The sequence below is a fragment of the Columba livia genome, chromosome 1 (assembly GCF_036013475.1).
Source record: "Columba livia isolate bColLiv1 breed racing homer chromosome 1, bColLiv1.pat.W.v2, whole genome shotgun sequence".
Classification (NCBI taxonomy): Eukaryota; Metazoa; Chordata; class Aves; order Columbiformes; family Columbidae; genus Columba; species Columba livia.
The window spans coordinates 118,474,110-118,487,810 of record NC_088602.1 but is presented as its reverse complement, the minus strand read 5'-3'; the positions used below and the strand labels follow the sequence as shown (position 1 = coordinate 118,487,810).

Sequence of the window (13,701 nt, the reverse complement as noted above, 5' to 3'; positions counted from 1 at the left end):
AACAGGAAGGTGGAAACAGAACTACAGCAACAGAAGTACACAAACAGACCAGCACAAGAGAGAGAAAACAAGGTTAAAACAAAGGTGGAAAACATTGAGAAAATGGTTCTAGTTAAGATTCAAGATGTTCAGATTTAACAGTATGTCAAGGCTCCTAAATGTTAGTCAGTTCTGTCTCAAGCTTGGGCTCTCAGTCTCACTTGTTGATGCACCTTCTTCCCTCAGTCTCTTAAATATCGAGTTAGTAATTCTATAAATGCTTGGCAAGAACCAGAGACACTTCAAAATGGAATATTGATGCAGGAAAATACGTTTTCTCTAGACAGTCTCATCAACCTAAGACCTAAGCCATGTTAAATTTGTACTTGTTTTCCTTATCTTTTTAAATAAGGGAAACAATGAATGGCAAATTTGGGACTTTGGATTCCAAGAGGTTCTGGAAACTACATAGCAAAAGTAAAGGAGTGATTTTGAACCAGTAAGATTTACTATCTTATCTACTGCTAGAGGACCGTGAGAAAATACTTCTAAGCTGATACAACTGAGTTCAGAAGCAAGATTTTTTTTCTCCTCCAAATCTCTTAATGAAGGTCTTAATTCATTTAACAATGAACTACAAAAATTATTGTTGTATTTTGTTTAGAGTTGAAGCTTATTCAAATCTTGTTTTAATTCCAAAATTCAAAGTAGGACCTCTTCTTTGACAAAACCAATGTGATCACAAACTGTCAAGGAATATTTAACGCAAGATACAAACAAGGTTCTTCCTCCCACCATGAAACATAGCAAACAGCAATGTTCTACAGAAATAGCATCAAGGATGATAGTGATGGTGATGATGAGTAGAGAGGATTTGTACCAGCCCTCCTGCTACATTCTTACCCGTCATTCCACTGGTCACCTGCTGCCTCTTCTGCTACCAAGATATCATACTCTTCAGCAGCATATCTCTCCCAGTCAGAGACCTCCTGGCTTTCACCTTCACCATCCTAAACAACCACATTGCAAGTTATAAAACCACATTTTAAACTGTTAAGCACACAGCTAAACACACTTTTAAAGCTTCGTACTCACCCGCAACATAGAAAACTGATCCTTCTGTTCATGGTCAAGGTATTTTTCAATATTGAAAAAAGTATCAAAAAACACATCTGTCAACTTGCATCGCTTCAAATCATGCAGAGTAATTTTTCCTATAAAGAAGATTATGAGACAAGATGTTTAGAACTGATACTATCCTTTCTCCAAAAAGGAGGAACGTTATTCAAAAGTTAAGTCATCATTATGCTTGAGAACATTTGTCGCTGATGCTCAACACAATGGGAGAGAAGCGAACAGATGAAATACACACCTAGAGAAGTGTCCTTCACCATGGACAAAACTTTTACATGTTTCAGATTTGTCACTTGCTTTAGCTGTCATCCTACTGTCCTTCAATGTGTTGGAGTGACATGCAGTCTGCCTCACATAGCTATTAAAAGTAATTTAAGCTAATTGTCTAAGCCTCTTCAAGATGTAGAAGTCTCCCCTGAGCTAGCCGTTCCTTCCCAAGCAGTGCTTGGGTAGCGAATAGGAATCTCCTCTGGCCCTTTCTCCTCCAGTCTTGAAGTGACAAATGTGTGACAGATGACAGTGTGCGACTGTGCTCCACACAAATGAATTTTTCATAGGGACTGGTTTGCTACACTTGTCCAGCTGGATCAATATTTACTGTTTGAGAAGAAAGCCAGATGCTCAGAGGTGTTTTGTTTGCATTTTATAAAGTGACACTTTAAAGACTCAGATCAGTGGATCTGTCAAGTGTTAGAAGTATTTGTCAGGTTGCTCAGAAATGTTACCTTATTCCAAAGTTCAATATTAAGCTTCTGCAGGAAGACTGAAAGACACCAGACATACAAGGAAAGTCTGTCCTTAAAACTTTGCTTTATAGATCCACCTGAAATACAGCCAGCCTTCTGTGGCCAGTCAAAGAGGGCCTAACTGCAGATGTCATGGAAGAGCTCAATAAAAGCAGACTTAGAACAGTATTTCCTCAGCCTACTGTCCAGCCTCTAACAAAGTGTAACTCAAGGACACCAGAGGGAAGCAGAAGGATCCCATTTGGAAACGGCCACCAAGCTTGTGTCTGTCACCATCTGAAGTGCTTCAGTGTGTCCCTCCCACCCTACAGCTGGTGCCCCAGAGCGACACAAATCCCTCACGGCACCTGTGGCGTATCTGTCAGGCCCACACAGATGTCTGATGTGTTGGGCCATCTCAAGTGGCAGCAGCTCTCCACAACCAAGCAACTGATTTGAATCCCAGTTATATAAGCTCCCCATTTAAGCCAGACACCTATATTTGGTTCATTGACTTGCTCTCCAGTTTCCATTTATTGCAGTGGGAGCTTAGACAGCTAACACTCACGTAGATGACTACCACTATCCATCCCTCAAGGACCAAAAAAAGAGAATGAAATTCAAATTCAAGTTAGAAAAAACTCAGTGCTTCATCTAGAAATGTCTAAATGTAAAACACTAGCACAACATTACACTTGCTAAACAAAAGCATGAAATAAGATTGTCAACAATTTTTTTTTTACCATAAAAATGGCAAACATTAGTATACATGACAGAGATTGCTGCTCCTATTAAACACTGCAATGCAAATAGGCAAGTTCTAAATTTATTGCAATGTGGAGCCTGCACAATCATAGCAACCAGACTGTATGCCAAGTCCTTTTACACTGTGAAATTCACGTTGAAAAGAACAACTATAATAAGGGTTATTAGTGCTAACTGTGGTCAAGTGTTGAGATATTAAGTTTAGATACCTGCTGACCTCAGTTGAGCTCAACAAATCCCTGAAGACTAATCCATCATGGCTTTTATCAACTCACAAGACAAGTATCAGAAACAGCACAGAGGTGGAGACCATGAACATGCAAGATATCCCTCTTGACACCACAGTAATATGTTTACCAAAGCATACAAAAATATTTTTAGTATTGAGCAGCACAGAAGAACAACTATGAAGTGAGCATCAAGCTCACTTAATGAGTTTTTTTTCAGGTGTAAAATATAAAGTGAAGTTTAATCAGCTAAAGATTGAATATGTCAAATACAGGAAGGTAGAATGCAGGTTGTTGAAGGTTCAAATTAATGTAGAAAAAAGCCAAAACCAATTTAGTATTCAGTTATCTTTATGCCCCTTGACAGGAACTTCCTAGGGGCAGTTTAGGCTTCTAACCTCAAATAAGTCATTACCGATCTACAGAGAAAAACATTGTTTAGAAACTGTTCTCTCTGAAGAAATCTCAATTAAATGAGTGCTGGAACAGGTAGGAGACAAGTGAACAGAACAGCCATGAGCTTTTTTTGAGAGCATCACCTCAGCCAGATAGCGACAAGATTTCCTTTAAGGCTAAAGGCTAAAGGCTACAAGCCCAAAATAAAAGCCTGCATGGAATTCAAAAGCAGCATACTACATTTTAGTATGAAAATGAACACCTGCCTGCTGTTGGAAGACCATTCGATTAACAAGCTCTAACAGACTTCAGAGAAAAGACAACACAAAGCCATATTCTTTGTGTGACCGAGTGCTCTTGAGGGTGCACTATCTCCTAACCTAGAGAAACAGGAGTTAGAGATGAAAACTGATTTTATTACCTTCATATTGTGGCTTCACGAGATCCAGCATCTGGCACAAACAGTCTTCAAATGGCAAAGGTTCTATGGCCATGTTATCTAATTTTTGGCATTGTTCTTCATAAAAATACTCCAATTCATACATAGACAAAGCACCATCTCCATCAAGATCCATGCAGCGAAACCAGTATTCAATGCTGAAATTCAGTAATTAATAGCAAAGAACTGTTTACACAAATAGAATTTTAAGAATTTATATTGTCTGTTTTAAAGGCTACGTTACTTACAGATGCAAAACTAGAGTTAAGACTACATTCCATTATGCCATAGGAAGTCATTAAACACCACCTATTGTGGTAGGAGTTTCAGGTATTTGCTGTGCCATATGATACTGCATTTGAAAACACACTTGTTAGCCATGGGTGGGTGAGGGAGGAGACAACTAAAACATGTGGCTTTACATAAAAAGCTCAAGGGAGCCAATGAAAAATTGAATCATGCATAAAAACGCAAGTTCTGTTTTCATACTGAACAAGCCAGTGACACGTCACTCAACAGATTTCTTATCAATATCCTACAGGTAATGCTGGCTGCCTGGTTTCCCAAAGTCACTGGCATCATGGAACAGCTGCAACTTCCTTCATCTATGGCCCTGTCTCTAAGGAGCCACACACAGCATATGGAACAGTAACAGTTAATTGGCCTTTAGAAGTCATTAAAATAGACTTTCACAACAGCAACAACAGGAGACACTGACAAGTAAGAACGATGCTATGAACTGGGCCAGCTTTCCACTCATGTTTTTATCATTTAGCTTCTTCCAGTACAGTTCCCGCTGAACATCAGTAGTTGCTATTTAAAGACTGGAAAACCTGCTAAAACACGAATTCATTCTTACCTAGTTGGTGTCTTCTTGTCCTCTTCAGATATCAAAAACCAGACAAAATCAGCATAGCTAATTTTTCCATCTTTTTGTGCTTTCCTACCCCTTGAAGGTCAACAGGGGAAAAGACACAAAATTTATTTTAAAACACCCAGCTTTTACTAACCAAAGTTAAACATTATTTTCCCTGGTGTATCCTAAAGGACGCAGTGTTTCCTCAGGTGACTTATCACAGACAACTCTGATTATTCTGGACAAGGAGCTTGTGCACTCTGTTCTGTTCCTACTGCAATGGGTATTTAAAGAAGAAGGCAGCAGCTGGAAGAAGGCAGCACTCTGTTCAGAAGGACTCACTGCTTTCCTTCCCAGGCAGCAATACCACTGCTTAATTGTTAACAGAAACAACACATCAATTCATTACAAAAATAAAATTTAAAAAATGAAATATATATATATAAATATCTATACAAGCAGACATGCTTTTTACAATTTCTAATCAGGTGAAAGTGATGAGAACTTAAACCTGTACAGAACTCTACTAGCTAAAAGTGTTAGAATGGAAAAACTAAGATAAAAATGAAATAAAGACATGCAAGGAGTGTTTGTGGCAAGAACATAGTTGTCTGTTTTTACCCTTACACCACAAAACACGTCATCCAAATACTTTCTGAAAATATATGGTCAACCTTTCTAGTAAAAAGTCAGGTAGGCGGTTCCTAGACATATTAAATTTAATTTCTTAAATCCCTTCTTTGCCGTTTTATTCTCAAGATGTTCGGCAACATAAGATGTATGTTTTGTCTTGCCCAAAAAACTTGCATAAAGGAGTCAAGCCTCATTTCACTAATTTCAGCTTTTGTTCTGTTATTTCTGTTTATCAGTCACTTCCTAGCTGCAGAAATTGCGCTAGCAAAATGTTCCAAAAATGAGTTAAATGCCATAACTACACAAGAATAAGCCAATCCAAGTGGGAACAATGAAGAATGACTGTCAAAAATGTGACTAAACTCAACAGGAGATATTGTAACAATTATTTTTGATACAGTAAGTGTTGATTCTATCACAAGTACTGAAAAGCCCAGTTCCCTTGGGAAATTTGGCAGGTTTGTGGGACGGAAAAATGACAATGCCAACACTTCTTCCCTTCTTCATTCCCATCCCTGCAAAACCACAGAATATCCTATGGTGAGTTTTCAGTCAGGTAAAGAAAAAAGACTAAATAACTTGCACTAAGCCAAGGTTCCAAGGGTACTCCAGTACTACTAGAGTTGAAACCACAACACTAAATCTGGAAATTCACTGTTCCATTTCAAGAGGAAGGTTTTTTTTTTTCTGGGAATGTCACACTTCATTTAACAAGCAAATACATAAATATCAAATTTGATTTAGTTTAGCATATAAAATAAGTACCTTGTTACTGCTCCTGAGAAGATCCTCTCTATCATCCTATTTGATATTGCTGTGGAAAAAGTTTTAAAACAGCGTCAATTATATACAAGTTATTTTTGCTTTGTATTGTCAGTTGCTGAGTTTACTGGAAACCTCTAATATATGCACATCTGTGAGAAAGATCAAGCGTAGCACTCATTAATCCCTTTGAGGTCTCCTGGAGATCACTTAACACAGTCTCCAAAGCAAAGCTACGAACAACCAACTTTGAATTCAGGTTTGATGCAGAAATAGTAGCACAATAAAAGTAATGAAATTGACCAATTAATAAGACAGCATTCACCAGTTCTTTGACAAGTAAATAATGTTTTCAAGTGCCATTACAGTTTATATGACCTTGGTTTTGACAAAGAGCCAAAATAGAATTGGCATGTTAATACATAATGAGCATACCTAACACATTCTGACATGGGTCTATTTCTGACATAGTTCTGATCCAGGCTTCTAATTTTGAAACCATTTGAGGGATCTTAGAGACATGTCTTAACTGAGCACTACCTCTGTAAAGGATATTCAATTTATCCTAAAGAATTTGTGGACCGTATTCAAAGCAGCACATGATACTATTCTCACAGAATAATTACTGTGCATTATTCTAGCTCTGTAATATTTTTTCAGCATTGTAGAAATACTGATAATTAAAGTAGGTGGTTAACCATTCAAACAATTCATCTGTTTTATACACTCACGGTGAGGCTTTCACTGTATTATTCTAGTAAGGACACCAGTCCCTGCTTAATACTTACGCCCAGAATTGCAGGATAGTAGATTTGTTTCAGGCATATGTGCTGCTGCTTCTTAGCTACTTTTGAAATGCTGTTGTTCAACCTTTTGAACAGTAGCTACATACATTAATATTTTTCTTAGTATACTAAGTGTTTGATGCAGCCTAATTTTAGACCAGTGACAGTACAAAAAGAAGGGATTTATGAAACCTGATTATCCCATTTTGACATGCAAACAATAGAAGATTAAGACTAAAGATGGGTTTTCATATCCATTTTATGCTCTCATTTAGTCTAGTTCTCATTAAGCAGCAGCTGTTAAGCTTTAACCAATATTCCACAGTTTAAAGGATGCAAAACTATATTGGAAGTGGCGTGGTATCAGTTCTGTTTCCTTTCCAGGATGTACTAAACAGAACAATCAAGCGAAAGCTTTCCCTCCTCAGTTTCCTAAAGTGCTGTCAGACTTCAGTGAGCAAGTTTTCAGAAGCAATCAATCAGAATTGTCTTTATTCTTTCTAATGTGGGATAATATTCCAAAATCTCTTTCAGCTTAAGTAAGCTTTCCAGTCCTGAAGGGACTTTTAAGACGACAATGGACACAAAACATTGAAAAAATCTCAACAGATCCATACATGCTACAAGAATATTTAAAATAGGTATAATTGCGCAAGACTACAGAATCACAGTGACTGTATATTGTGAATGTAGAAAACATAAAGCTGCTAAACAGTATTAAAATAAAATGTACTGTAGCTGAATTAGCAAAACTTTAAAATATAATAAGCAAAGTACCTTCATGTATGTTTGCCTTTTCTACTGTTTCCATACTTTGCCATAAAAACCACACCACTTGAATAATATCAGTAAAATGGATTTTTTCCAAGATAACAACTCAAAACTGCCAAGTGGAGGTTGTAATATACCGAGACTTAAATTATCAAAATTCAAAATTCATAATTTTCAGCAAATTTGCTATTGCTAGACATAAAGCAGCATCACAGATGACTTGTCCTGTATTTCATTAGTCAGCAGGATTAGCTATGCCAAGAGACTTGTGAACACTGGCCTTGGCAGTCAACCACTTCCTCAGCTGAAAGTTTACAGGACATTTAATACACGTAAACAAAGGTGCTTTATTTGTCATACCATGATCATTATGTCGAGCTAAATCCTTCCGGTCAATATAGAGGTCATGGTCTGTATCCAGCTCCCAAAATTTGCAATAGATAACATAAAAGTGCTCATACGAGAAGTAATCTGTCAGCTGGTTAATATCAGCTTCCTCTTCCAATAATGCCACATTCTATTACCAGAAGGATAAACAGAACACATTAAAGAATTCGTAAGACATTTGTTGAATGATCTGAGGTCTCATAACAAAGTTAATGTCTAATACTATTTCAGAAGAACCATTTTTATCTTGCAGAGACAGTGCACACCATGCAGCATGACAGCAAGGACTGAACACACCAAGTAGAAACTGAATGTGTCCACAAAAGAATGAGATCAGCCAGAGTTCTGCTAATTACCTACGCATTTATCCAGCTTCAGATAGAAGATGACATTTAAAACATATTCTAGTGTATGAGAACTAATGCAACTGAGCCTTCACTAGTTTTTGGAAAAGGAAGAAATGCTACTTATGTTACTCACTTAAGCATTTAGTTAATGTGGTTTCTAAACTTGTAGAAACATCTGTCTTGCGAAATTTTAGACATTACGTACCTGCAAAAAGTTGCTTTTCCTGAGTTCGTTACAAGTTATTTTCCCAGACCAGGACCTATTTACTGTATAAAATATTCTCTGTATAACCTGCAAGAAACAGAAAATGGAAAGGTGATCTTAGGTATGCTAACTAAATACCCTCCCGAACATTTGTCAAAAAAAGTCTTAGCTCAGCTGCATTACAGAACTCCATCTTCCCCTTATGTCCATTCTTGTTACTTAGCAAGTTGATGCTTCTCTTATATGTCATATTACCAGGTCATTTCTAAATCTTTATCTAAACTCATCTTGATAAGTCTTATTTCAATTTTGCAGTACTCATATCTCACACAGTAAAGCTGCAGAATACTTGTATGAATATGTCTATTGGCAATTTCACTGTCTCCCAGTCTTTGAGACCTACAGGTTATCATCTAATAAACCTCTTAATATATCTCATTACTTCAGAGTTAAAGACTTATTTACTATAAGAATATTTTACTTCATAAATGAAGTTACAGAAATAGATTGGGACTGTTTAAGGATCAGAGTACAGGGGAATGTTGCCACTTCTTAAGTCAACATTTGGCATAAATACTTCCTGCAGCTGCAGAGGGAATATGCTTTTCTCCATTTAATTTTATTCTATTTAAAATTACTTGGAAAAAAACCCCAAACTGTTAATAGTATTAAAAGTAGTACATAAATGTTTTCTAACTGAAGGACATTAAAAAAAAAAAAAAAAATCTATGCAAGAAAGACAATTAGTTCTTGTGCCTTGACTAATATCAGAATTAGAAACAAATCCATCCAGTTAGGCATCCAACACTTTTGTTTAAATCAGTTTGACACGTACATTATTTTGATAATCTCATCCATTCAGCAGAATTTGCTTAGCTTTAGTTTACAAACATAGGACTTTTAAATAAATCATCTTCTGTTTCTTAACTGAATTCAGTATGCACCTTAATTAGTTTGATATAAGTTAATCAGATACGCATTTCAAGTCAGTCATTCACCACTAACAAAAACAGACAAGAAAATGTAAACGTATTACAAACTATAAGTGCTTAACTGAAGATAGATTATACCTGCTAATTAGCAAGACCAAATATCGCATGTGTACCATTTCATTTACAACACATTAGTTACTAGCCAAAAAAAAAACCACCTCTTTAGGAATCCTTTTCCTCCCAATAAAACCTCTTCCAAAGTAAAGAAAGATTTTTATCATTTTTTAATCACTTCAGACTTTAATTGCAGTAAATCAATAGTTTACATAAAACAATCATTTCTAAATTACAAATAGAAGAGTAACAAAGTTTTAAAATAAAGCTTAAACTGTAGCATGCAGCAAGCTCCGCAGCTCTTTCTTTGAATAAGAACAGCTGGTTCAGTAAATCCAGAAAAGAGAATAGACTAGCCTACTTCTGAAACTTAATTAGCTCAAATCTAATTGTGATTTTAGGAAAGGCCCATTTTTGGCTTACACTACAAAGCAATTTTTTCTAAAAAGGCTTTGCCTTAGCTTTGCAACTTAATCCATCTGCATGTCATTATCTCATCTGTTGCACATTTAACTGGTCTAAAAATAAAACCCAAATTGAATGTTTGCTGAAGACAACTGGGAACCGACTTAAAAAAACCCCTGTTTTCAAAAGTGAATTGAAGCAGAATATAAGCAAATTGTCAGAGAACTGCTTTCTTTACTATGCTGCACAGTGGTTTGTCTGAAGGGAGAGGAACTGGTGCAATATAGAGATTACAATTTTAATAATTCATAGTTCAGATAAGTACACAACATACTTGCAGATTAAATGCAATATCTCACTTGTCTGGGAAAGCATTTTAATGTATTTCAGCTTTATCCTGAACATATGTTGAACTTTCATATATTTCAGCTTTATCTTGAACACTAGACTGACCAACCAACCAAACCATACGCCAGCAGACAACTGACTGCTTCCGTGGTTGAACAACACTTACAAGACACCTTCTTCACTAAAGAGAAGTGTGTGACATATATATGCATACTCAGGTATACATGTATGTATATATAAACAAATACAGCAGAAAACCAGATCGTTTAACTCTTAACTGAAAGTTAGCATGAACAGACATTACATCTTCAACTGCAATGCTGACAAAATCCTTCCGATGAAGCTTCATGCAGTAAAGCTACTTTGAACAAAGGTATGAAATGCCTTACTTCATCCTACAGAAGAAACATCTGTAATTATTACTAATAACTTGCAGAACAGAATTTTAGAAGGCTGTATCGAGCAATGGTTACTCCATCCTAAAACAGGACAAGACAGGGCACATAGTCCTGTTTCTTGATCTATGGAGTAGTATTCCAAATATTCTTGCTATATTCACAACAATACTAGTTTACTTTGGGGATTTTTGATTTAACACAGACTTCTGTTGAAGACCATACTCAATTCTGCTAGCTAAGTACCACCAGCACTAATTTATTCAATACTGCTAGATTCCGGCCTAGTCCTTCCTCCAAAGAAAAGGAACTACAAATGGCAGGACATTTTCCCTCACATGGTCCTTCAGGAAAATTTTAAGGAGAGCAGGCTTTGAGACAACCCAGAATCCATTAAAGAACAAAACTACTCAGAGGCAGAACATTTCCATCAGTGACATCTGACAAGAAAGTTCTGGGAGCTCATGTAATCATTATAACAAGAAGCAAAACCTAATGCAGTCGGACATACTTGATAGGCTGGCAGTTTCTACAAGAAGGATACGAGGAACCAAAACCAAACACTTTCAAAAATCTGTCACAGTTTTGGTCTGGGTCAAAGTATAAACTGGATAAAAGATGATGAACTCTGCATGTTTTTTGTCAGACAATATTCATTAAGGTATTTTTCACACGCACAAAGTGAACTGAATGTCATTTTGAAGAATTTTAATCTTCTGAGACTTCAGTGGAATCAGCTGTCTAGTCTACAGATGAGAAAATTTAATGTCACTGATTTTTCCCTTGGGCACAGAACAAATACTTTAGTCACATAACCCTGGGAAGAGAGAAATTGAAGTTTTAATGTCTAAAACCTGCTTAGAAAGAAAAATCCCAAGAGAGTAAAGTGGCAAGCAGCTTCAATATTACCATTATTTTACTTAATACTGAACATAATCACCTTAACGTAGACCTTTCATTCAAAATTCCCTCTCGTAAAACCTAGAGTAAGGTCAAGATTCTAATCAGTGCAGTCTACAGCCACAATCAAGTGTTTAAGATAACAGTCTGCTCTTCATTTACTGTTCACTAACTTATCCTACACTATTACAATTCAATTAGTATTAAGTTCAGCAATTTCTTATAGATGTTAAGAAAAAATGCTTAAGAAATTGAGTCTTTCTTCACAAGATTTCTAGTTACAAAGAAATGAAGACTGACAGAACATACACCTTTTCTCAACAGATGAAGATATTTATACACATTGACTAACCTTAATAATTGTTTTTCCTGCTTACTTCATAAAAGTAGGTTTTCCAAATAAAAAAAAAAAAAAAATCACTTACTGTGGTAATGTACCGAGAATGAAATTCAGCTGCTTCTTTTAAAAATGATAGGCCAGGATGACTATTCACCACATCCTACAAGAAAAGGAATAACAATATCCCAAACAGTATTCAATAGTGACCATATAAATTCACACAGAATAGCAATTCTGTTTCCTTAACCAAAACAGTTCAAATTAACTACCACAATCATTAATGATAATTACATTTGGAACATGCTTCAAGCAAATAAAACTGCTGACTTCTTAAAAATAATCCTTTAAAGAAGCCAGATAAACAAAAGCTTTCCTGTATTTTAGATGGGAAGATTATTTTGAATGCTGTTGACCATTGTAGCTTGTAATTCTGTGGCTGACTATGATTCAGTAAAAGCTAATGTAGGTTTTGTTCATTCATTAGCAAAGGTGGTGTTTGCCATTCTTTAAGAGAAACTGTATTAGGCCTGGAATTCATATGCCACTTTGCCTGCCAAAGGGCATCTTTGACTTAAAGATGCCCTGCTTTTCTAAACCATAAGGATTCTCTGATACATGTACTATTCCTGCAAGCAATTTTAAATACTTGCATCTTACTATAGCTCTTAAAAAGGTCTCACTTTTTATAAAATGATTAACTGTAAAATAAGTCACTCACTAGCATCTCAGTGGACCATACAAAGTGAGATACATTAAATACTATCAATAAACTTTAATAAATACCATGAAAAAGTATGTTTAACTAAAAAAAACCCCAACAAACAAAACAACACAAAAAAGCAACCAAACAAGAACAACCCCAATCTCAAAAACCAGGACTCTGCCAGCTCATAATTTTGTTGTGTTTCCAGAATGAGTTTTAATTGCTATTTACTTGTAAAAAAGGAATGAAGTCTTCTTGCACCAAGTAGTTGCATCCAGGGTTCATTAGAAGATGAACAAACTTTGCAGCATCGTCATAGCAGGTCTGAAGTATTCTGAAATGTAAATATTTCCATTTAATACTCTACACAGAAAATTGCTCAAGCTACCTTGTATGGGCATCCCAGAGCAAGGCCTATGAAACTGCAACCACAACATTTAATTCAAGAGCTAATTACAAATGTCAAAGTACACTCCAAGTGAACTTACCAAAGCAGTACTGTATCATACATTTATATTAAAGGAGGTGGGTACTCCATGTTATTGATTACATGAAAGGACATTTTTCAGTTAGAACTGTAAGGAGAACTAGAAAGAAGAAAAAGCAATTTGTCCAGAACTGGCATCTAAAAGTTACGGCCATGGTTTTCACTTTTCCCATAAATGGCCAGTCATTTACCAAACACTTTACAAATCTATGAACACTGTAAATAAAGATTTGTTTGTTTATGTCAAAGTGATGATTTACTTCCATTTTCCCAGATACAAGTTTGCTGTCAATAGCTGATTACGGGAAAATGTTTTATTCCCCTTTACAGATTAGATCTCATTCAGAGCTTAAAATATTACATTTCAATTAAAAAAAAATGCAGTGCTTCTAAAAAAGTAATCTACTTACTTCCGCCACATTGCAACAAATTTATGAACTGACACATATCCTGTTCGTTCACCTCCGGCACAATAAAACAAAGGACCTTTCCAGTAAAGTGGGCATTCACAAGCCTAGAATTAAAGTATACATCAAGTCATTCATTGATTGCTTATCTTAGGGTTACTCCCTCATTTATAAATCTTCCAAAAATTACGTTTTCCAAGCATTAAGAAGAAAACATTAAGGCACAGTTTTTTTTAAACTGTCTCTGAGACCAACTGCA

The 13,701-nt window shown here is 35.9% G+C and overlaps 1 protein-coding gene across 3 annotated transcripts in view; it reads right to left on the bottom strand.

The window, feature by feature from the left end:
• The window catches only part of PPP2R3B (protein phosphatase 2 regulatory subunit B''beta), a 54,138-nt gene that overhangs the window by 5,429 nt on the left and 35,008 nt on the right, over positions 1 to 13,701 (bottom strand). For all 3 annotated transcript variants that reach the window (XM_021287649.2, XM_065074862.1, XM_005502558.3), the window contains 10 exons: positions 13,446 to 13,549; positions 12,780 to 12,882; positions 11,931 to 12,005; positions 8,412 to 8,498; positions 7,833 to 7,989; positions 5,920 to 5,968; positions 4,525 to 4,614; positions 3,648 to 3,823; positions 1,075 to 1,193; positions 883 to 989 (listed from right to left, as the gene is read on the bottom strand). In XM_021287649.2, coding sequence (XP_021143324.1) covers positions 883 to 989; positions 1,075 to 1,193; positions 3,648 to 3,823; positions 4,525 to 4,614; positions 5,920 to 5,968; positions 7,833 to 7,989; positions 8,412 to 8,498; positions 11,931 to 12,005; positions 12,780 to 12,882; positions 13,446 to 13,549 — 1,067 coding nt within the window. The remainder of the gene's footprint in view (positions 1 to 882; positions 990 to 1,074; positions 1,194 to 3,647; positions 3,824 to 4,524; positions 4,615 to 5,919; positions 5,969 to 7,832; positions 7,990 to 8,411; positions 8,499 to 11,930; positions 12,006 to 12,779; positions 12,883 to 13,445; positions 13,550 to 13,701) is intronic.